The sequence below is a fragment of the Melopsittacus undulatus genome, chromosome 4, assembly GCF_012275295.1.
Source record: "Melopsittacus undulatus isolate bMelUnd1 chromosome 4, bMelUnd1.mat.Z, whole genome shotgun sequence".
Lineage (NCBI taxonomy): Eukaryota > Metazoa > Chordata > Aves > Psittaciformes > Psittaculidae > Melopsittacus > Melopsittacus undulatus.
The window spans coordinates 96,532,446-96,556,995 of record NC_047530.1 but is presented as its reverse complement, the minus strand read 5'-3'; the positions used below and the strand labels follow the sequence as shown (position 1 = coordinate 96,556,995).

The following is a 24,550-nucleotide window of genomic DNA, read 5'->3' as shown; positions in this document are numbered from 1 at the left end:
ACAAGGGCACTAACCCTTCTATTGCTTATTAATAAACAGTGCTTAAAGGCTCCAATTCAATATTAGAACACAGCAATAACAGACATTGGAAAAATGCAAGACAAATCTTCCCTAAGGACTATAATGCAATATTGTTTAAAAAAACCCTAGTAATTTCTTAAAATAGCTTTACAGCCATGGCAGACTATTAGTAATTTTGGCCTAGATCCTGCAATGAAAATGCATGGTGTAAGTCTCCACTGAGTAAGAGAAGGCAAGGAACATGCTCTCTCTGTAAAAGTCTGTTAAAAATGGAAGTCCTTGTTACAAACTGGATATTTGTTCACTTTCAGAAAAAAAAAAAAAACCAACACAGGGTAGCTTGCAGTTGATACTGAAAACCTACTATAAGAGTTACTTAAGCACAAAATACTACTGAGAATGTTCCAAAGCCAGAGTGGCATAGCAAACAAGCAGAAAAGAATGAAATCTGCGTGTTGTCCTGGATGATAAAACAGCCTTCGACTACTGATCAAACCTTTGATTTAGGTCATGTCCACAGCACTATCTGATGTGTCTGAAGGCAGTTAATTACACGGACCCTCCCGGGCGTCAGTGGCTGCTTCATGTGGAGCTGACAGGACGACAGTCTCATCTCTTGGTCTACACTGACCTTTGCCCATAACCTGAACCCCCTTTCCCATCACCATAGGTGCGAACAGCACTAAGCACACCCATTTCTCGAGAGCGCTAGTTAAGATAGTTATTTCCAGAACTAGATTCCCACATATTTTTTCCAGCTCCGGTTTTCCAGCCTGTGCTCAGGCTGGTCGCGCCCGCTGCAGCTCGCTCCTGGCGCACCGCTCTGTTTTCCCCCAGATACCGGACAAGCAGCGCGGGCTCAAAGCACCGCGGTTCAGCCAGGTAGCACCCGCGCAGGGAGCTCCCCGGGGCTGCCGGTGGGGCACAGGGGCGGCTCCGGGTACTGCGTGGGGGGGAGCGCACCCGGTGAGCGGCTGGCGGAGGGGGGCCGGGGCACGCAGCGGAGTCCGCCCAGCGCCGAAGCTGCACGGGCTGCGGCAGGAAAGGAGCGGCGGCTCCTCCGAGGAGAAGGAGGAGGAGGGGGGGGGGGGTCCCTCGGAGCGGAGCCGGCCGCAGCGAGAGGAGGGGCGGGGTTGGGGTGGGCGCAGGAGGCGTGGAGGGGAGCGCGGCGCCCGCGGCGGGGCGCGGAGCTGCTCGGCGCGTGCCATGCGCGGCGCGGAGCGCTGGTGGCGGCAGCTGGCGGGTCGCTGGCTGGCTCAGCATGCGCGGGCTGTGCCGCCGCCTCTTCTGCCTGGTGGCCGCCGTACTGGGGCTGTGCGGGGCCAGCAGGAACTGCCCCGACCTCATCGTGGACCGCTGCCTCTGCGCCGCCGAGCGCGCCAAGGGGCCCGGCCGCCCGGCCCTCCGCATCAAAGTGGTCTGCAGCGGCGGAGACTTGGTGGAAACTTTGCAGCCCGCTGTGCTGCCCAACCGCACCGTGTCCCTGTGAGTACGGCCCGCGGGGCAGTGCGCACCTGGCCCCGGGACGTTCCCGAGGGAGACGGTGTGGGGTGCCCCGGGGAGAGGAGTGCGGGGAGGGACGGGGACCCCACTGCGCGGCAGCAGGAGCAGGCAGAACCACTCCGCGCAGATTCTAACCCTGGCCCGGCTTTTAAAAAAGTGAGAGTTGGGTGGGATGTTTTCATCTATTTATTTATTTATTTATTTTCTTCTGCATAGTTTGGAAACTTGCTGGCGTTTTGGTCGAGCAGGGGAAGCTGGGCTTACCCCGGTGTAAATTGCATGCTGTGCGTGGTGGTTTGGAAGTTGTCAGTGCAGGTCGCTGGTGCACCTTTCTGCCGGTGACGGGATGGGTTAAAACTCTCCTGGCAATAAATGTATTATGGTATCGACAATGGCAAACTGCCTACTGGTGTGCTGATTCTCGTTTTCCCATTTTCGTCTCTTCTAAATAACGTTTGGAATTTGGTGTCTTCTTTTTTTTTTTTTTAAACAAGAGTTTGTGTACAAACACTAAAAATGACTGAATCACCAATATTGTTGTCTGGTAACTGAAAATGACTCAGTTTGGTGTTTTTTGTTGGTTTGTTTTTTTTTTTTTTGTCTCCCCAGGAGACTTGAAAGTAGGTTATGGCTAAACTTGAATAAATGGTGTGCATTGTAAGTAAAGTAGTAGAACTTTTTCCAACTGCTTCATCAAGTATAGGTGAAAGTAATGGCCCTGTAATGGACCCAAGCAGTAATAGCTCTGTGACATTTACCCTTTACATCATGCACACATCAACAGATCTTTTACTGTTGAATTTAGTTCTGTTGACAATTCCTGCTGTGAACATCTCCACTGTTCACTGCATTTTCTTTAAGTCAACACTTTTGGGAGACAAGTGGTAAAGATAGTAATTTATAACATCTGGGGAGCTTGTGCTTGTAAATGTACAGATGTGCTGCGTAGGCTTCGGTTCAGTTTTAGCTATAACTGTTGAGTGACCTGATGCTGGTTAGCTGTATGCCAGTTATTCATTCGGGGAACTTTGCCTGTTAGTACACAAGATAGAAAAGCTGTACTTCCTGCCAAATTTTAATAGGCTGGTTTAGAATAAAATTATTACATCAGAGTAACTTTTGACTTGGGTGATAAGTTCGCTGCTACTTCTGTAGTTTATATAACTGGCTGTGTAGTTAGGGTTTGTACTCCACCAGAAATAAATTTGTCAGCATCTTGAGCAGGCAGAAACTGTTTTTTTTCCCATTGCTTAAGGAGCTGTAGAAACTGACACTCAGCATGTCTGCAAAGGTTTTTCTTCTTAAGCATTGATTTACAGAGTCTTATTTAGACTTTTTTTCTTAAGAAACTTTTAATGAGCTAAGCACCAGTAGATGAATCCAGCTGAGCATAAGATCAACAGAAGTGTGTATTCAATGTAGTGAAAAGAAATTGAATTGGAAACAGAAGTGAGAAAAGATGAACAGGGGAGGTGGTGCACTTGAAGTGGAAGGTGGGAAGGATTTGCTCACTTATACGTATGATTTAAGGCATGAGTAGTAAACTTGATAGTATCACTCTAAATGTGTGCATTTCAGGTAACATTTGCTCATACTCGTTAGAAAGATACTGTGTTTGTTTGGTTTTTTTTTAACTTTAATTATAAACAGCCTTTGATCTGAGACCTGATCAGCTGTCCTAAAACATCACAATCATTGCTTGTTGAATTTCACATGGATGAGTACAGTACCATGTATCACCTAAACTTATCCCTTCCCTCTTACAGTTTGCTTTTTCATTTTTTTTTTCTTCTAAGTAAGTAAATGTAAGGCTAAATCTTGAAGATAAAAAGGAAAAAAAAAGTTTAAAATCTGTGTTAGAGACATCATGATTTTCAGTAGCTGGAACACACAGATGACAATTTGATTGAATGTGTCACAGATTTTCCAGGAGAAACTGTTTCTGAATTAAATCACACCTGTGAGATTTGGCCATTTGCAGGAAATAATGATAAAAAGCTCAGACACTAGTGCTCTTACATTTGTTTTTGTAGCTGCATGGAAGACTTGGGCAAAAGAGAATATTCTGGTAGTCACTGCCTGCTTCCATTCAGTTTTATTGGCCTATAGAGAGGAAGAGAGCTTTAACATATGGAACATAATCTTTTGGATTGCTTTAACAATTAAGGTGAATAAAGGAATTTAGATGCAGTAACACTGTAATAAAACAACGTAACAAACAGTTTGGTAGGTTTTGGGCAGATTAAGTAATCTTCTTATATATGTACTTAATGTATAGGGATGCTGCTTGCTTAGTGCTTTTTTCTTTTAGAAAGGAAGATCAAAGCCGAATTCTAATAATTGTTCTGCAGAAACGATAGAGGAGTTGCCTGTGCTGTATCTTTTAAGTTATTAAGAGATGAAGCTGTAGATGTGTGGTTAATGTTGCTTATCAGCAAATTTAAGAAGTTATGACTTGTTAGTTTAATGTTTTGATTTCTTTTTTTTCATCTGAGTGACCATGGACCTTGGCTGAGTTTGCCAATTTTGGCTCTTTTGCGGCATATCTGTAGTAAAAGTATTGCTACTGAAAATACTTCTGACACAGTCACACACAGTGACTGCAAACTGGTGTGAAGTCACTGAAGAAACATTCATTCTTGACAAGTTTGGACCAATTATTTCCATTTTATGATGTGGAGAAGTTTGCTTTGGAATCATATGAACACTGGAGCTTTTCAGTGCTGCTTCCCAATAACATACAGTGTAAATGCTCCCAATAATAAATAAACATACTAGAAATAAAATATAAGCTAATAAAGCAGTTATCCCCTCCTCTTTATATTAAAATACCAAAACCCACAAAATCCCCTTTTCTGGACTCTGTTTCACTGCCCTTATTAGCATTTTACTGCTTTGGGAATAGGATTCAAATGCTTGATGTAGACCAACATAAAAAACTTAGCTGTAACTTCACATGGTATTTACATGTATCCTATAAATGGAATCCTAGACCTTATTGATTTGCAACATGTATAACTGTGCCTTGTATATTGGATATTGGGCAGGGGTGGAGTAATACTCTTTATTCTTTTTTTCCCCATGAAGAGTACAGCTACTGAATCACTAATTTATGAGATCTGCTCTCCCCACATCCCTTTCAGTAGGTGTGGAAATGTAGACCCAACAAGGAGGAGACATATCCCTTCAGGATAATACAGTTTTCTCAGTTTAGAACTTATGGCTGAATACTTGGAATTCTTATATTGAATCAGTATTTAACTTTGTTTTGTTTATTGTTTGTTTTTTTTACCAATTGTTTGGATTGTTAAAGCGTAACTCTAGAGGAAAAGATTATTTGCGATTTTCTTTCTCTTCTATGTTAGCAGGAATTTTAGTTGTTAAACTTCTGATTCACTTGTTAATGTTTGGGCTATATGGAATATGATAATAAAAACTGCGTTGTTGCTTTTTCCAAAGTGTGGAGGTCCTGCAATTTCAAGTTTCAGAAATTAGCAGATGGGATGTTCTTCTGAGAATCAAATTATTTGAAGTAAACTGGACAATTTATTTCTGTAGTTCTTTTTGTATCACGTGGGGTTAAAGAAGTTGTAGTTCAATGCATGTCTTGGTATCACCAGTCAGAATATATTTTCAACTCATAAATGCCATCATTTTCTGATAGTAGCATCACTTTTATTTTTTTCCCCTCAGTTCATAAGAAAGTCCAACATTCATACTGAAGGTTGTTATTATTTAGAATTTTACCCATAGACACACCTATAGAAATCTGATGTTGCAGGTCATGATAGAAATTAAGAAAATTAAGGTAGTGTAGTAGCAATTCCATATCATACAGGACCCTTCATTTATGTATTTCTTCTGACTTTGAATCAGAGGTTGTCTCGAAGTCCTCAGATACTGGGTTTCTGAGAGAGGCTACATGACTCCAGTGGTAATCTGTAGCCATAATACCTATATAGGGTTTTCATCTTCAAAGCACTTTACAAACAGTAAGTGGTCTTCTGAGAACAGCATTGCCCCTCTTTTCTCTGTCCCAAAGTTACTTTTATGTCACATTCGTTTATGTCATGTCTACTGGAACTTATTCGAAGTCATTATATTACTGTATTAGTTTCATGTCCAGTCTTGTCTTTTACAGTCCTATATTCAGTTTAGGATATATTGATACGGTTTATTTAATATAAGCATCTTGCTGTAAAAATAGATCACAAAAAATGTTCTTTGTGTCCCAAAGAACTTAGGGTTTAAGCTAGCCGAAGCAAACAAAGGAAGGATTGAGGAAAGGATGATCAAAAACTATTATTCAGTAGTTTTATTTCAGCATTTTAAAACTCTCATCTTTTTCTTTTTTGATGAGAGATCTCACATAGCGCTTTTATTTACAAATTAGCAATGCTATTAAAGATTCATTCTCATTATAAAGGTTTGCACAGACATTTTCACCTTAGTTAGCTTCCTGTTTTCACTCAAAGTGGCAGAAAAAAGAATAAAACCAGGTTTCCTGCTCCATTATTTATGTGTGTATACATATTTATACATGCTTGCTTTTTTTTTTTTTAAATGCCAGTTATGAAAGAAACTCCTAACCAAAGCAAACTGACACAAAATATGCATGAAACTTGGAAGGCACTTGTCTACTTGTCAGTAGCAGCAAGTATGATGACCACTTCCAAAGCGTGACTCTCTTTGAATGAAACTGATGCATTTGCTGGGATTTTAACATGAGATGAGAGTAAAAAAATTCTGTTAAGGAAAATAAAACTCTCTTTGCAAGTAATGTCCAAAATACAATAAAGGCTGCTTTAGTAGTTTCCAGAGTAATTTTTTTAAGTTATATGAATCATGCTGAAGTTTCTGTCTTTACTGGTATTATTAAGCTGGAAATGTCATAAGTTAAAAAACAGTGCCATATATCCCTCCGCTGCTTGTAAGTCCTCAGTGTAGCTTTCTTTGAGGCAGGTAGTTTGTGCATGACAATGAGATGATAATTTTAGAAACAGCTAAAATGATTTTATAGGATTGAACCATTAATTAATTTACTAATTTTATGTAGAAAGCAAGTCCTTTTTCTGCTGTAGATTAGGAAATTTACAATATTGTGAACTTATACTTGGTTTCATCCCAGAAGTAAAAATAAACTGGTTAAGATAGACAAGAGAATAGTAATACATGTGGGAAGTGAGTGTTATCATCTAAGTGTATATCTGATATCTGTTAAGAAGTTCTAAATGAAGTTGGGGTTTTATAATATGGTATAATTTGTCAGCTGGTTAGCTATTGCCCTTGTTTGCCTTAAGCAGGAAGAGATTTAGTATATGTCACTGGCTCTTTTTTTCTTTGTAGGTTAGCCTAGTATTCATAAAACCTATCTAATTCCTTATCAGAAGACATTTGAAACAGAAATTTGGTTCTGAAGTGTAGGTATTCCCATCTGTTGCAGTAGGGGCCAGGGAGAAGGTGTTATATATATGCAGGACTTGCTTTTGTAGGATGTTGCGTGAGTTGCTACCCCTCAGGACCAAAGTACTGTCAGCTCTTAGAATGTAACCTTCCTTAAAGATTCGAAAATTAAGATCTAAATTTTTTTTTCTTTCTTTCCCAGAAGGCACATGGAAACATTTTCTCAAAATACATTTTTCTTTCTTTGTCCCTTTCTGAATATCCTGTTAGCATTATAAGATGTGAGGTGAAGAGGGGGAATGATGGAGTGGTTGGGAGAGAGGTGAAGGAGCGAAAAGGACTCTCTTAAAACACATCTGAATAGCCAGGAGGAAAGGGTCTGAAAATGTTATTAAAATGAAGCTCTAAAGGTTTAATGTTACATACATTCTCCTTTTTCTTCATCTTCAGACGTTTAAAGTCACAGATCTTATTTATTTTTTTTATATTGTACAAGAACAGGATTATATTAACCCATGTGACTCTGGAAGCCCATTTACTCTTTTGCCATTGACATAGACCCCGAAACTTTGTGGTCAGAAATAGGTGGATTAACACTGCTTTCTTGTGCAGAACTTTGCCTTATTTTGGACCCTCTCTCATAACAAATTTTGCACCTGTCGGATACAGTCATGTTCCAGATAATCCATCCCTACTTTCCTCACTGCTGACTGTTGTCTAGTTTTTATAATGCAGAGCTGGCATAAATCTGAAAGTTAATGGTGGAGTATCTTTACTGAGGCAAAGGTTCTGCTCTAACAGCCAGGAGGAAATGTACGTTCACATATATGAAGCTTCCATATGTAAATGCTTCCTTTTTACATATCTGAAGGCCAGAGGTTTGTGCCGACTTGGTTTTTACTCTTAATACTTGTTCATGTTTTCAAGAATCACTGTTTATACAATTTGATTTAGATTTTTGAGGAAAAATTGCGTATCTGTTTCTAGGCTTCCTCTGTTTCCATCTTCCTGATAGAATAACAAAACCCTCACAGCAGTAAAAGTATACAAAACATGAAAAGGTTGGTTACCTGCATCTCTAATCAACTATGATTAACTTCGATCAATTACAAGTTTGCTGTCTAGTCCTAGACTTCCCAAATACAATTTGGGTATTAGAATAACTTTTCTTCCATCTTCTTTCGCAGTTATGTAGTACAGGGAGCACACAGTTCAGGATTGGTTACTATTTTTGTGGCAACATGCATTCTTCACACTTCTCTTAAAATGAGTTCCAACTGTGTTTTCATGCCTGGGACTGATTTGGGAATACTCTGAAGGTATGGTTAGTCATACGAAAACTGTGCTTTTGCAGTTTCTGTCATAGTCGTACAGACTTGTTGACAGCTTCTCTTCTGTACTTAGTTGAATATAATCTTATCTGAACAGCAGTATGTCAAATGTATAAACTGTTGTGTCAATAAAATAAGCACACAGTGGTTTCTGGGTATTATGCTCATAGACCTATAAATCTTGGCAAAAACCTGAGTTTTATTCCTAGATCATATAGAATATAGGCTTGCTGATAGCCATGCATAAGTAAGCAAATTCTTTTAAACTTATGTTTTAAGCTTTCCTTTGGTGAGTGGCTTTCTTCTGAAATGGCTATTTATCAAAACTCTTGAAGGTATAAAGGCACTGGCATGCATTTTCAGCATATATATTGTAGGCTTTGTATAACATAAAATGAAGTTTAATGGATTTTCTATGTTATTAAGGTATCATTATGGTTTTTGTGTAACATGAGAAGTCAAGGCCTCCAAATTCCAAGTTACGTACATTTATGTTTCTCCTTGTTTATTGAAGAATTACTATGATTTCTTCCTTCTAATATCGGTCAAAAGGATGTCTCCCCATAAAATCATTCTCTTTGTGTTATGGAATTGACTGTCCCAGAGAGTGCATGTTTTATAGACAAAAGTAGAAATTGGGAAAGTGAAGGTTTTATGTCTACTGTAACTTGAGAAAGGAATAAACTACACCATACAATGCAAAATAAAGTTAAAACTAGTAGTAACCAAATCAGGCCTGGAAAATGTGAAGAAAAGCATAGATTTAATGAAAGAATTGTGCACTTAAAATTACTATATATCAGTAGTTCCTTGGCAACAATTTTTTTGATAGGTGCATTAAAAATTAATGTGCGTGGTATTGATTTCTTTGAGAGCAGAGGAGTGGAAAGAAGAGCATAACCTGCCTGTGAGCAACTTTATTAATACAGTAGGTTTTACAGAAATTTCAGAAGTATGCTGAAAAGTGAGGAAATGTTCCTTTACTGTAATGAGCTAATAACCTGATGCAGCAGGAAACCTACCAGCATTTAAGAGAGAGGGAGAAAAAAACCAAAAAGGTGTTACCAATTTTGATGAATCTAATTTACCAGCACTCGTAAGTAACGGAATTATTACACTTTAACATGTGTCTTATCAGGGGAGCTTTGCATGCTAAAAAGAATGCTGAATTTTCTTACGTCTTTCATGGACCTCTGTGCTTGGACCCATCTGCCATTATTTCTGGAACCTTTTCCTTCTGAACTTTCTTTATTACTATGAGGGTGGTGAGGCACTGGAATGGGCTGCCCAGGGAAGTTGTGAATGCTCCATCCCTGGCAGTGTTCAAGGCCAGGCTGGACAGAGCCTTGGGTGACATGGTTTAGTGTGAGGTGTCCCTGCCAATGGCAGGGTGGTTGGAACTGGATGATCTTGAGGTCCTTGCCAACCCTAACTATTCTGTGATTCTGTGATTATTATTATTGCTGCTGTTGTTGTTGTTATTCCCCCTTTTTTCTTCTCATCTGCATCTTATTTTTGTTCACTGCTTGCATGTATTGCACAATTTACTGTAAATGCATTTCTAAAAAAGAAAAACCGTATCTCCCTGCTCTTGGTCCTTGGCATGCTCCACTTTGCTGCCAGCCTCTGCACTTTCACTGCTGCATGCTGCAGCTTTTTGCTTTCAGCTCTTGGTCTCCACTACTTTTTTAGTGTTACATGACTTTAAAGTTCTTTTCCTTTTCTAAAACCCTCCATTACATCTTCCCTCATCACCTTTGATCCTTGACTCATTTTATCCGTCTCTTCTGAACTTACTGAGTGGAACTGAAATGAGTGAGGATATGGGTCCTCAGAGAGATCTGAATTAAGTCCTGGAGCTCAGTGGTGCCTGGAATTGGGGCCAGGCAGATGGAGCTGATTCTATTGCACAACGTACAAACAAGAAAACCGTTTGAAGCTCTAGCTGTGCCTCCTTACAGAATTTATCATTTAAACTGCCGCCAGCGGAGTACAGAACTCTGAATGTGGTTATGTCAAACAGTAATTTTATATTGACCCAGCAAACATGTTACTGATAATCAGAGGGAACAGTCATATCGATCAGGTTTGTTTTCTATCCCCAGTGTTGTGTATTATTCAGATGGGAAGAGGAAAAGCTTGATTTCCAGTTTTCTCATACCTTTCTGACAACTTTGAAGTAATATTGCAATAGTCCTTCCAAAACTGTTTAATGTATATGATGCAAATAATTATAAAGATGAAATCTTAATGTGTACTGTTATTCTCATTGCAGTTCTCAGGCCAGAAAACGAAACTTTTCAGTATGTAGGCAAGTCTAAGCTTAAGGGACTGCATTCCTTTTTCCTGTGATACAGCTAGTATTCACATTTTAAGTTTACCATACACCTCTATCTTAAATTAGATAAAGTTAATGATCTGTTCTCAGTTACGGTTGTAGAAGTTGACAAATCCATTTCAATTTTGCAAAAGCCAGTTTTCCATCCATAATACATATGGGATGCAGGAAAGGAAACACAGTCAAAATGCACAAAACAAAGCTGTTCTCTCTATTGGAAGAAAACAATACATTATTCCCTCAGTAATGAGTGTCATTATAAGGCTTTTGTTTTGGGCATGTATTTTGTGATTAGACTTATTTAGAGTTCCTGATGGAGTCACACATTGTCTCATTTATAGCAAGGTAATCATCTGTAGTGGGAGAATGGTAAAGTTTTGTCATATTATGCTTCAGGTAACTTTTCAAAGCAAGATATCATGATTGTTTAAAGGAATTTGGATTACATCATGCTTAGAAAACAGAGTCAAGCTGTGGGAGTTACAATAGATTTTCAGGTAGCTGTTAAACTACTGGTGCATGTAAGAATAATATCTGCAGTTAGTTTCTTTATGAGGAGTTTTTCCTCCATGTTTGGTAGCAGTATGCACTCAGAAAATGAATCTGCTTTTTCTCTTGGCTATATCAGATAGGAGTCTTGCGGAGGGAAGTTCCATACTTTTTCCTTTTAATGTTAGGAGACGTTGGGTAAGTATACAAGTTCATTCAATGTGAGCAGGAAGCCATCTATAAGGCTCTTGGTTGGTTGTGGTTTTTTGTTTTGTTTTTTAATGTCTTTTTTTTGGGGTTGTTTTGTTGTTTTTTTTTTTCTTGATGGTTATGTCTTCCTTCCCTTTCCTTCCTTCCCTTTCCTTCAGCAATCATGCTGATTGTTAGTGTTGCATTAAGTTCTTAGAATTTGAGGACCTGTTTTTTGTGGACCTGGAGTATGCCAGAGGAAGACCAAGCAATGACAACATCTGAAACATTATGAGCATCAGAAAATGGCATGATGTCAATCATAAATGTTTAATATTTGTCAATTTGTATGATTTAATATATGTATTTAATGAATTCTAACTGCTCTTCATGTTAAATAAAAACTTACCTGGCATATTTATGTACTCATTAGCCCTCCTGGATCTATTCCAAATATGCTAGCACTAATGTCTTTAGTTTAAACAATAAAAGAAAGAAGGATATTTGTAGAAAAAAGGAAAGTAATTTTTTAACAGTTTTCTTTGTCTTTCCCCTTCTATAATAAAAGGATAAATAACAAAATTCCTAACAATTAAAATTTGGAAAAGCTCCCTCATTAATGGTCATTTATCATTGTATTATTCATAATTCTTTACACTTATTACACAATTACATGTTATAAATGACAGTTTTAAGAGTCAACAGTATAGACTGATGAAGCAAAAAATAACTGTAAGAACTAAATAAATGCAATAAATTCTAATCTTCTGCATTTAGAGCAAATGAACTTACTACTTTAAAGTTTTTCATGCTTATTGATTATCATTATAAACTTGTATTCTTTCTGAAACAATTCACAGTTATTTTGTGCCTGTATTTAATAACTGGTTCATTAACAAGTTGGTCCATAGAATGGTCTTCGTAACAATTTTACACAGTCAAACAGTAAATTGCTGGCTAAGATGACCTCTTTATTTGAATAAAAAATACATCAGCATTGCTAATTGGACAAAATGACTTTAAATGAAAACATCCTCGATTATGTTTTCATATATTTTTCATGTATTTTTCAGGGAGTTGATCGCTTGTATCTCCCTATAATTAAATGCTGTTTTAAGTTTTCATTTTCTGTAGGTATCTCTGAAGAACTCAGGTCAGCTATTTGGTATTGCTATTACGGATACTTTACAAATGAAATACTTATTTACCAAGCTGTTTGGTAATGAAGAGGGATTAGATGTCAAGCCCCAGTTTGGAATAGGTTAGAACAAATATTTTTTTAATGCTAGCTTTCCAGAGTACTGCTTTAGCTGAGGCAGAGTGATTGTTTTAAACAAAATCCCTCAAGTAATTATTTATTCAAGAGCACTGAAGTCAAGTTGGGGCTTATTTTTATTTTTTTCTCTGAAAGTAGCTGTTAAAATGGTGTTATTAAATTATATGTTGAACCGGTGGTTCCGTAGGATTAGTTAGTCTATAAGACTTTTTGGTTGGCTGTTGTTTCCTTTTTGAAATTGGTATAGCTAATAAAGCTTTGGAAGAACTTGGGCAGCTGGTTTTTCTATCTATTTTTACTTGCTGCTTTGCTGTTTCATATGAACTGTCAGTTAATAGAATTGTTTTGGAATATGTAAAAATATAATACATGGACTTTAAAAATCGTTATGGTTACACAGCTTTTCATTTCCTGCCATCTGGACCATCAGTAGAAATACTAGGGGCTGCCCTGGATCAGAGCAAATACCCATGATGCAGCTCAGTACTGTGTCTCCAGTTTAAAGGTGTTTAAAAGCAGGTGCCTAGGATAGAGCAGCAGTGTGATATTTCCCACAAGGATCTCCTGGTCTCCATCCGAACTCAGAACTGCAGTTCTTGTGTATTTAATTTACCAAAATGGATTGTTTTTCCACAGCCCAGTTTTCCTCCTCCAGAACCTGTGCCAGCTCCCTGCACTGGGGGCATCCTGTGGTAAGGAGTACCACAGCTTAACTACATCCTGGCAAGGGGCTCCCTCCTTTTTATTATTTCTGAGTTCAAGAGTTCAAAACGCCTTACAGTTTGTTTCAGCCAGAGCTCAGGTGGTCATCGAAGACACAAAAATGGAGCAGGTTCTGTCATCAATCGGGGAAAACCCATCTGTAGTTTTTTCTTGTTGTCTGTCATTAATCACTGTCAGTAAGCTGAAAGGCAAGGAGGTGATGCAATTTCAAGTTGTAAAATTAATATATGCTACTAACAGTATGCTTTCTTGTATGTAATCAACATTGTGTATAACTTTATGAAAAGAGAGCAATGAAAAAACTTCTTTAAATAGCCAAACTAACTCACTCTGTGGGAAATGCATTAGTCTTCTAGTGGGGAAAAAAAAGGAAGCTTTACTTCTGCTTTAACATTTTGGTTTGATGAAAAATAAAAGCTTGAAGTCAGCTTTCTCATTGGTTGGCCTAGTTTTCTCATAGCAAATTAATTGATTTTCCTGCTTCCCTCTGTATTCCTCAACCATAAGTACATCTTCAATTTTCCTTGTGTTTGAGACAAATTTTTGCTTCATTTAGTTGCTGGCACTGTGGAAAGAAGAGAGGGGGAGGTAGTCTCATTGAGAGAAAAAAATCCCCAAATTGTTAAATTACAGTAACAGCATGCCAGTGAAAAGGTTTTGGAGGAGGTAAATGGCTTTAAAAGGTACAGGCTGCTTGTCAATTGGTCCGTTTTATTTTTATTTTTTATCTTGTCTGTTAAAAATAATTTTGATCAGTATTGATGCTGGCAGCATATTTGTTCAGAAAACCTGCAACATGGCTCTGCTGATTGATAGCCACTTTGCTTGAGATAAGCTTCAGTTTTGTCTTTCTGTGTATTCTTTAGTCCACAGCTCTAAGCCTTGTAACCTGCTAATAGTAGTTTAGTAGATTTTGGTACTTATTGAATGTGGGTCATCAGTGTATTCATCTGAGACTGGAAGAAAATGGATAAAAGAAATCAAAAGTGGAAAAATTAGCATTTTTAGCTTGAATTTTTGATGAGGAGGGGAAGGTAAAAATACTGACAATGCTATTTTAAACTGGATTACTCTTTTTAATGCTCCCTTCTTAAGACAGTTTCTCCACAGTATGAAACACTGGGACATGCACGAGGCTGATCCTCTCTGAATATCTATTGTAGGCTGGCCACAAAATCTGTTTCGTCACTTTCTGGGTTTAGGGTGGGCTGCTGTGCTTTCTCCTTTTATTCATTACTTTGTTCTGCACCATTTTCCTGATTTCCTGCCATACTGTTGATACTGTTGACTGTTTCACTGTTTTTTTGCAGGGGGGGGATTGTCTTTCTGTTGTTGTTGGTTTGGGGGTTTTTTTGTTTTTTTTTTTTTTCCTTTTATTTTAAACTGTTAAGTTTGGGAGCCACTTTCCAGGAACTGACCAGCAAAGTCCTCTCCTTGAGCCTTTAGTAGGAAAGCCTTTGCCACTGTTGACCATTCAGGCTGCCTAATGTCTGCCAAATTGTTCCTGAAAGAGGAGATGATTAAAAATAGAATTATACCGACACTACATTGGTACTTCTTACAGTAGGGCAAAATACTTAAAGTTCTTTCTGTGTATCAAACTGTGTGCATGGTTTGAAGATTTACAGTTGCAGAAGAGATCCTGTCCCATTATAAGAGACAGATCTGCCCTGCCAAGCACTTCCTATGTGTCTGGAGAAATGTGTCCATTGCTGACAGTGAGGCAGAATTGAAGGCTATCTTGCAGGTGCAGAGGATGTGGTGGGATGCTGATAGGTACCCCATTCCAGAATCAGGATGTGGCTGTAGGGAAATGGCTGCTCCCTTTGAGCTTGCAAGTGTTAGCGTCAAATAGTATTTTTGGTCTAGTTTTGCACTGTATTGTAGTAGAAGTTATACTGCAGAACAAGACATTGATCACTGCAGAAAATGTTTCATTAAGGTTAATTTGTTAGTGCTTAGAAAAATAATGAATGGGGAGTGGGAGTGAGAGTATAAATTGTCTTAGGCTCATGAGTACTCCATTAGCTGTCCTAGTCTTTTCTCCCTCTCCTTTATTGTGATAATGAAGAATATTTATCTAAAATAAAGATAAAATTCAATATTGATGAATGTTAAGTGAAAAGGGAATTTTAACTTTACTTATGTGTTGGTTGACTTTGAACCAGACACTTACTACCTGCGGGAGTGGTACTTTGGAGGTGATGCAGACTGTGAAAATGACACCTCAGCTGCAGTCAACACGGGTAACAGAACACAGCATCCTGTTCCCACTGTGTAAACCCACAGTGGTGCATCTGCAGCAAATTATTTTATTGGAGTTTCATAAGAAAGAAAAAGTAGCCTAGCAGCCACTAATCTTGCTGTGATTTTTATATGCATGTATCTGCTCTTGACCATAGTTAAAGACAGGACAGAGAGCTAAATAGATGGCTGTCTGACCTGCTTCTTATAACTTCTTGCTGTTCAGTATATTTATTCATGATCCAGATGGAAAATACAAAGTTCTCGGAAGGCAGAGTTGAGAGGAATGATTACAGCCTGGGACAGCTCTTTAGGGTAACTGGGATCACTTGGCAAGCTGGACTCAATAGATCAGCGTTCATTTTAACATGGCCAAGAACGTTGTCATATATCCAGAACAAAGAAAGTAGTTTGGACTTGCACGTTCCAGAAAACAGTTCCAAAATTGTGTCACTGAAAACCAGTTAATTATAATGGTGCATAATCGGTTAAACATCTGTTCCTGGTGTGATAGTACTAAAAGTGCACTGATAATACTGACTTGGATCCAAAACCAGCGAATACAAAGCAGAATTAAGGAGTAAATACTAATTTGTTTGCTGCTACTGAGTAAAACATTACTATAAAAAGATGTTCTAAGTATAGTTTAAAATTTCAAGTATGATTTAATAACTAAAAAATACATGCTGTATCCTGAAATGTGTTCTCATAAATCTTTTGCTTGTTTGAGGTTAAGAGGTTATTTGATCATGTCCCATATGTGTGTATACAGAAGAAATATGTCTGATATCAAAGATAATTTAATTTGGGAAATAATGAGATAAAGTCATTGAGAGCTCAAACCAAATGCATTCAGAATAAGAATGCCAGTGGAAATCTAAGTGAGAGTAATTAACCTCTGGAAGACATAGGAACTGTAATGGATACTTCATTCCTTTTTAAATTAAGACTGGATATTGTAGAAGCTCAACAAGAAGTTAGTGGCTTGACATGGCTTTTATTGGGAGAAGTTCTTTGTATTATGTAACATGGTCATCTTGGTCTCTTCTGGGCATTAAAATAAATGAACTGGTGTAAATCTACTGCTAGTATGTATTCTAACATACTAGCAAAACCAAAATTTAAGTGCTTTTGGGTATGGATGTAGAAATAGAGGATCTATGCAATGTTTCTTTCCATATTGGAGTCCGGTACAATACTTGTAAAAATGTGACAATTATTTTTTAAAATACAGAAGTAGAATTATGGTAGTATCAAAATAAATTTGTTGACTGTACAGTAGTACACTGTGTATTTGGAAATACTTAATGCTGAATAGTTTCCAAGTGTCTTTTGGCTTGACACTGGCAAACATGTTCACCAGGTGTACTTCATCTGTGAATAGTTCTGCTTTGAATTCTGCCAAATACTCTGACTCTAGTTGAACCCAGTGATTTTAATGGTGTTTATTATTTGATGTTAACCCACTTTAATTTTTTCTTCAAATTTAATCCTCACTAATTTACCTACAAAATTCTGACAACAAAAAAGTTATTAACATAAGAAGTTGCAGTTTAAAAATAATCAGACTGTGTCTACATGCTACTCTAATCAACTGCATTTTTGTTTTCCCTGTCTGTTGCTGCCAGTAGGATTTTTATTGAGTGGTTGGTGTTGGTAAAAGGGATGTTACTAAAACCCAGTGTAGTTTTAAGTCAGTGTTTAGCAGCTTTATTGCAGAGATGAAAGTTGTGAAGAGCTTTGTGATTTGAATGTTACCATCCTTTGATCTTTAAGTTGCTCATTAAGTTTAATGTTTCAGTAGCTACTGTTGTTAAAGTCTTACCCTGTACCCTCTATTTGAAATTTTTCTTTAAAAGTGATTTCTGTAATTTGGCACCATTTCTTTCCTGTGCGAGGAAGTGCAGACTTTTAGCCATATTAAAAATATTTCCTCTTGGTCTTACTTGGTATTTATTTTATAATTTATGCATCAATGAAAGTAGTATGTTATAATTCATAGAGACAGGCTAAGCAAGTTAGATGTCTGCTCTTTTCACGTCACTTTCAATCAAGTTAACAACTAGCTGAAGAACCTACAACTACAGCTTGTGTGTGTGAAATTAGTATGTTTTACTTACTGAAATGACAGCTTTGAAAGAACATGTTAATCACTGAGGATTCACTGATATGTTCTTATGTAATCTAGGATTATTTTTGTATTATTGATGGATAATTTTTTGTGTAGCAGGTATAATATATGCATTATAACAAAAATTCTCAACTCAAAGGAGTAATCGAAGGTACTAGGGCAAAGGAGAAAACTTCATACTGACGATTCTTTAATCATGAACGCTTTCTAGACTGTTAAATTACTTTTGCTTCAGTTTGTAAAGGTATTTGGAGGGAGGTTCACAATGCAGCTGGCTTTCAGCTTTCTGCTGTGTAGAACATCTCTGCTAACCATTTGGAATTAAATCAGAATCTGATGCATAGCTGCTGTGGGAAGGGTTATAATAAAATTTGTAATTTATAAATTAAAAAAATTATAAATAACTTTTATTTCAAAATAATAATTAAAAAAAACCCAACAGAACTAGAACACTTATAACCAGTAAGCTCTTTTCTCCTTGGTAACTTAAAACTGCATGACTGGCTTTCCTAGACAATGTGCAAACTATTATAAAAGTATTCAAGAGCAAAGTCCTTTGCCAGAATTCGGTAGCAAGATCTTGAAATGTTTTTATGGCATCCATGCTTCAGGCATTAAAGGAAGCTGCTGTTCCCTTGCTCTGTTCAGAGTTCTTCGCTTCATCTATAGTGTCCCCAGTTGTTATCCTGATTACTCTGGTGTTGGTAAAAATGTTTGCTGCCCATTTTTGCAAAAAGGTACCATTTTCACAGGAAAAGCCTTTCTAAGTCACATCAGTTTAATGGCACAGTTAATGAGGTCTGCATGTGACAGTTTTATGGCACAGCATGTATGATCAAAGATGGTTAATCTTATTTAATACAATATGTATTTATGCACCATTTTGATGGACTGTATATCCAAATGTTATTGTCAATAAATCTTGACAACAGCCAAGCTGAGAAAATACAAACTGACAATAGGAGCTGGCATGTGAGTAGCAAGATTTATACTCTGGGGATTTCTAATAATATAAAAATATATTGAGTGACTTCAACTAAGCTTTTTCTGAATTTAATTCTTCCTAGGACACATCAATTGTACAGTATTTTATTTAGGCATTTAAATTATGGGCCTGGTGAGAGTGATAACTGCAGGCTTTGGGACTCCTGTCAAGAACAGAGAGTGCAGAACATGTTCTGTGTTCTTTCAAGGTGAATAAAATCTTATTTTACTTTAATGAATATAGAAAGGGGAAACTTACTCATACCAGTCTGACAGAAATACATCAATAGGTCCTTTAGTGCAAGATCATACCATGGTACTTGATTCATTTTCATAATGTGTGTGAGATGCATTCCCATTTTTTATAGGGAGAAATCATTAAAAGTCAAGATCTGCTTTTAAAAAATAATGTTCATTGCTTAACTATTTCTGAATATAGTAAGAATAAGAAATGTTTCATATAGTCTGTAACAAAATGCAGTATTACAGGGTTTGTTCTCCTGGTTTGACTTGCCTAGACAATCCACAAGTTGACTTAATTTTAATATTTACCACAATCTGTACTCTGTTCTAAAGCTAAATTTATGCTGGTTTTACCTGTAATATTTGTTGTTCTGAGTGTGTAGTTGAAAGCAAGTAAAAATTGTCATATTTGTGATACAAATCATCTGTGGAATCCATGTTCATGTTGTATTTTGGTAGCGCACTCTATCATCTCTGTTCTGGTAAGATACATGTAGAAGTTGTTCATAAAAGACATTCAATACGTAAAAACAGTGAAAAACCCACACAAAACAAAACACGTTACCGAGTCAGACTAATGGTCCTCTAGACAAATACCGTGTCTCTAAATTCTGTCATTTGAAATGTATGACTTTAGGTTGCAGGATTATTATTTTTGAGATGATGGGGAGGGGAGGAAGAGGGAGCCATGGGGATGCATAGCTTGTAGGAAAGCACTTAACTCTTAAATATCACACAGATTCAAATGAGTATTGACAATGTAGTGAAATACCATTCTTTAAGTAAATAATGAATACTTCTTTAGTTGCAGACGGAAGGCTTAATGATTCATCTGCACTTCCTTTCAATCCTGTTGCATTTTAACATCTACCTACCATGTTATTACCATTTTGTTACTTTATGGTAATACAAACATGAATGATTATGCTGGATTTCCTGCACATGTTGTAAGGGAAATGGCTAATTTATTATTTTTATGCATAAAAAGTCATGGGTAGCATGATAAAATGGCAGTAGCTCCAGATGATAAATGAAAGCGTCTGTGCATTGCTTTCCCAGGTCTGACCAAATGAATAGTTTGTAGAACTCATGGCAGAGGTGTGAGAGGGAGGGGTTTGAGAGAGGTCTGTTGTCATGGGTTTTCAGTGTTTGCAAGAAATACCTGCCAAGCACAGAAGCTCAGTAATGTATAAGTAAATTAATTGAGCCTCTGCTGTTTTTTACCTTGTACTTTCATCTGGCATCCCTTGGGATAGGGTGCTCTTCATGAATCCATGCTGACTGGGCCTGAGCCCTCCATTCTCCCATGCTCCTCTCATCTGCTCCATGACCTTCCCCAGAACTGAGCTCAGGCTGACAGGCCTGTAGTTTCTGGATCATCCTTCCTGCCCTAGAGAAGCATCATGTTGGCCAACCTCCAGTCCTCTGGCACTGCCCACTAGGTGGATGGAGAGTGGCTTAGCAAGCTCCTCTGCTGGTTCCTTCAGCACTCCTGGGTGTAACCCATCCAGCCCCATAGACTTGTATACATCTAAGTGAAGTAGCAGCCACTAACCACTTCTTCCTGAATTATGGGGACTTCGTCAGCTCCCCATCTCTGCTATCCAGCTCGGGGAACTAAGTACCATGAGGATGACTGGTATGATTGTTAAAAGACCAAGGCAAAAGCATCATTAAGTACCTCAGCCTTTTCCTCACCCTAAGTTACTAGGTTTCCCCTAGTATCCAGTAGAGGATGGAGGTTCTTCTTGGCCCTCTAGGAAGTATTTCTTTTCCCTCATTTCTGTGTAAAATATGAAAGCTGTTGTGATGACGCTTGAGGGCAAGAAAGTACAGCGCTTTAATCTGCATGGAAATTTTGCCTGAGATAAAACTAGTTGTTAGTTTGGGATTTCCAGGTACCTGGCAGCTGAGGGGGTGGGGTGGTGGTGAACAGGCACTTGCCAGTCCAGGACATTTGCACAGGGCTTCAATGCATACAGTACCATGGATCTGTGGGGGGCAAGAGCTGATGCTGGTGGACTGGATGTCCATCCTGAACAGGTTTCAGTTAAATTTGGAGTATGAAATGCTGCTGTAGAACTCCATGCTTTGGGGATGAAGGGGAGTGTCTGTATTTAATTTCAGACTAGCTCTAATCTGGTCTCACAGGCTGAGTGCTGCTTGCCTTCTGAAAGGCATTAGATGCATTCCTGGAGCAGGGCTTGAACTTGGTTTCTCCTGCAAGAAATCCCATCAGTGTACTTGTAGGCTGCTTTGTGCAGCAAGCCAAAGCACAGAAGTGGAGATGAGCAGGATTCTCTTCAAAGTGTGCTTGTGTCCTGAACTCAGACACCAGCATGGGGACACTGTGGTGGTTGCTGAAAGACCAGAAAGGGTAGTTCAGATTTTGATGCAAGACAAAATTAATTTCTGAAAACTAATTCTCAAAGAAGCAGGAGAAAAAACCCAACCAACCAACCAAAAACAACCCATCCCCCCCAACCCCAAGCAAAGCGCCGAATTCCCCAAATAACTGCATGGAAAAAGTAACCAAGGGCAGGGGGGTGGTCTGGATTCAACTTCTGCTTATTTCTAGTCTGTCTTCCACAGTAGGAAAACCTTTGAGTTCTCATTGGGGAGCAAATGGACTAGGCAGATCTTCAAAGATCTGCCAGCTCACAGCCTTATTACACATACTTGAGAATTACTTGACATAGTTTTATATTAGTTCAGAAATTTAGAGAGGTTCTGCGTTATTTCTGTACACAGACTTCATAAGTGTTGTTGACAGTCTGTGTAGTATTTTCATGCATCTCTGGCTTACGCAAAGAAATGGCTGAGCTCATAAAAGTGAACTAGTCATAAACCTTGCCAGGTGCCTGGGATTTAATTATTTTGGATATTTACAAGGATCAGTTCTGAAATGTTCACTAAAAGTTTTATTGAATACCATATGAAATAGTGGCACTGAGAGGCATTCAGAAGTCTTAAAAATAATCATAGAATCATGTAGTGCTTTGGGTTTGAAAGGACCTGAGGCAGGTCCCCATGGGCAGGGACACCTCACCATAGACCATATTGCCCAAGGCTTTGTCCAACCTTAAACACTGCCAGGGATGGACCATTTATCACTTCTTTGAGCAACCTGTTCCAGTGCCTCATTACTCTCACAGTAAAGAACTTCTTCCTTATATCTAACCTGAACTTCCCCTGTTTTAGTTTGAACCCATCACCCCTTGTTCTATTGCTACAATCCCTGATGAAGAGTACCCTCTCCAGCATCCTTGTAGGCCCCCTTCAGATACTGGAAGGCTGCTATGAGGTCTCCACGCAGCCTTCTCTTCTCCAGGCTGAACAGCCGCAACTTTTCTACCCTGTCTTCATACAGGAGGTGCTCCAGCCCCCTGATCATCCTGGCCCTCTGGACTTGCTCCAACAGCTCTATGTCCTCCTTACATTGAGGACACCAGAACTGCACAAGTGGGATCAGTGCATTTTGAAATTATTGAAGTATTTGAAAAGGCAAAGAACTAGTTCTACTTCCAAAAAATGCTTTCAGTCTTGCAATATTATGATTTCCTACTACTTCAGCTGCTGACCAGGACAGAAATTTAAAAGCTGGTGGGAAAAAAGGGACAAAGTCTGGAACAGCAAAACAGAAAACAGGTTAAATAACAGCTATGACTTAGGACCTTTGACAACCTTTCTAACTTTGACACTTGATAGAATCTTAGGAAAGATTCACTCATATTAGTTTGATTTACTACAGTGAATTTAAATTTAAACTTCATGTTATATCCAGTACAAGGTACATGAAGTGTTTGAACTGACACATTAAAAATCCTTCTCTTGAAAAAACCTGAAATTACAGTAACCAGCATGATGTCATCAGAGAATTGAAGTCTTGCACTTATCCAAGTCTGAATTCAGGGGATAAGGTTTGTTCTAGTTTGTTTAAGCCATGGACGGGGTCTCAGACTTGAGTTTTGGAAGTCATCGTTACCTACGAACCAGCCCTGTAGGGCACCTTTGAAGTAAGCCCTTTACCTTCAGACTTTACATTCTAAATGGATAATCTTTAAATAAATGCATGCATTTTCAAGTTGTTACAAGCTGCTTTTCTTGTGAAGTTTTGTTCCCTGGGGAGGAGAGCTGATGGATTTCTCTGTTTATAAAAGAATTGTGTTTTATAGAGCTTGTAGGAAAGTACTTTAAAACAATATATTATTTTTTTCCCTATTCTTTTCTGCTGGAGTAGATTTAGTTGGAACTTATTTAACACTTACATGTGTTATACCATATAGAAACTAGTACCAACAAGTATAAGTTTGGCCTACTACTTACAGTGAAGTAAGTCTAGAAGAAAACCTGCCAGCGACAAGAATACTTAGTAATTGTACATTATAATATGTGTAACACACTTAAGGAAAGTACTTGTGCATTGTTTCACATTTTTGGAAGTTCTTATCCAATGCATGTATTTGCAGGCCAGTCGTTCCTGTCTTCTGAAGAAGCTAGGATCACATCCCATTTCAGTAAGGTTTTTGGGTCCTCCTTGATAAGCTTTGATGTCCCCTCCTGACTATGTGAATCCAAGTTGGAAAAAGTAGCTTCCTTCTTTGTGGCTACTCTCTGCACTGAAGTGATGATCTGGAGACAGAGGTTCTGAAGAGAAAATAAGCAAAAGGGGAATTACAGTAATGTTTTCAGATGGTCAGTTATGTATTAAAAATAACAGGTGCAGACCTCCATGTCAGTTAAGGACAAGAATGTGGTGGATGTGAACAAATATGTTATGGTGCTTCGATTGTTTCTGCATGAAAAGTCATTATTATTGTTTATTTATAAAGTACTGTGAAGATGTGCTGGATTTCATAATTAATCTCTGAAGTAAAAGGGGAGGCAAATCTGCTGAAGTTATCAAGGATTTTTAAGTACTTGTTCAGTTTAGCAGTGTTTATGAAAAAACAAAATCATACCTTTTTTAGGTGTTTTTCTATATGATAGCTGCTGGATTGCAGTATTGGGTCAACACAGTTCAGAGATTGCCTTATTTATTTTATCCCATGAATATGTTGATTGGTACAAGGTATTCAGTAGACTTTGAAGGCCATGAAAGAATATAAAGTCTTCAAATACATGTTAATTACAGTAGCAATATTTTGAAAGTCTGGAGACCAGAAAAAATTATTCCCGGAAGGAAGCCAACAGTTCCAGTGAATTAACCTTCAAATAAAAGCTTTAAGACTAAAGAAATAGAAAACCTCTTGGATGCTGATATATCAAAATTATCTTGAATTTTATTATGATACAGTTGTAAGAACATGGGTTAGGACTCTCTATGTTAGGAGAGAAGACAATTAAATGAACGATGTATTTTAAAATAGTTTAGTGGCAGGGTTGTTCCTTAACATATGATTCATTATCATATATCATATATTATTTTTGATACCTTTATTAGATGCTTGCGCATTGAACCCTGAAAAAGTAAAAGTTTTTTTGATGTCTCAGGAGAGAAAAAGTATGGCCAAATATTATCCTTGGCAGGCAGAAGGATTAGCAGGATTTGGTCATGCTTGGTGTTTTTAAACTGTTCACGTTTAGCACTTGTATATACTGAGTGCTAATGACAAATCACTATTTGCCCCATTAGGCATACTTGAATTTTTTTTTTATATGCAATTTTTGGAATA

The 24,550-nt window shown here is 38.0% G+C and overlaps 1 protein-coding gene across 1 annotated transcript in view; it reads left to right on the top strand.

Annotated features, from left to right (window-relative positions):
• Window positions 1-1,282: 1,282 nt before the first annotated feature.
• The window catches only part of LOC101868186 (adhesion G protein-coupled receptor A3), a 279,070-nt gene continuing 255,802 nt past the window's right edge, over window positions 1,283-24,550 (top strand). The window contains exon 1 of the mRNA XM_005144065.3: window positions 1,283-1,506. Coding sequence (XP_005144122.1) covers window positions 1,283-1,506 — 224 coding nt within the window. The remainder of the gene's footprint in view (window positions 1,507-24,550) is intronic.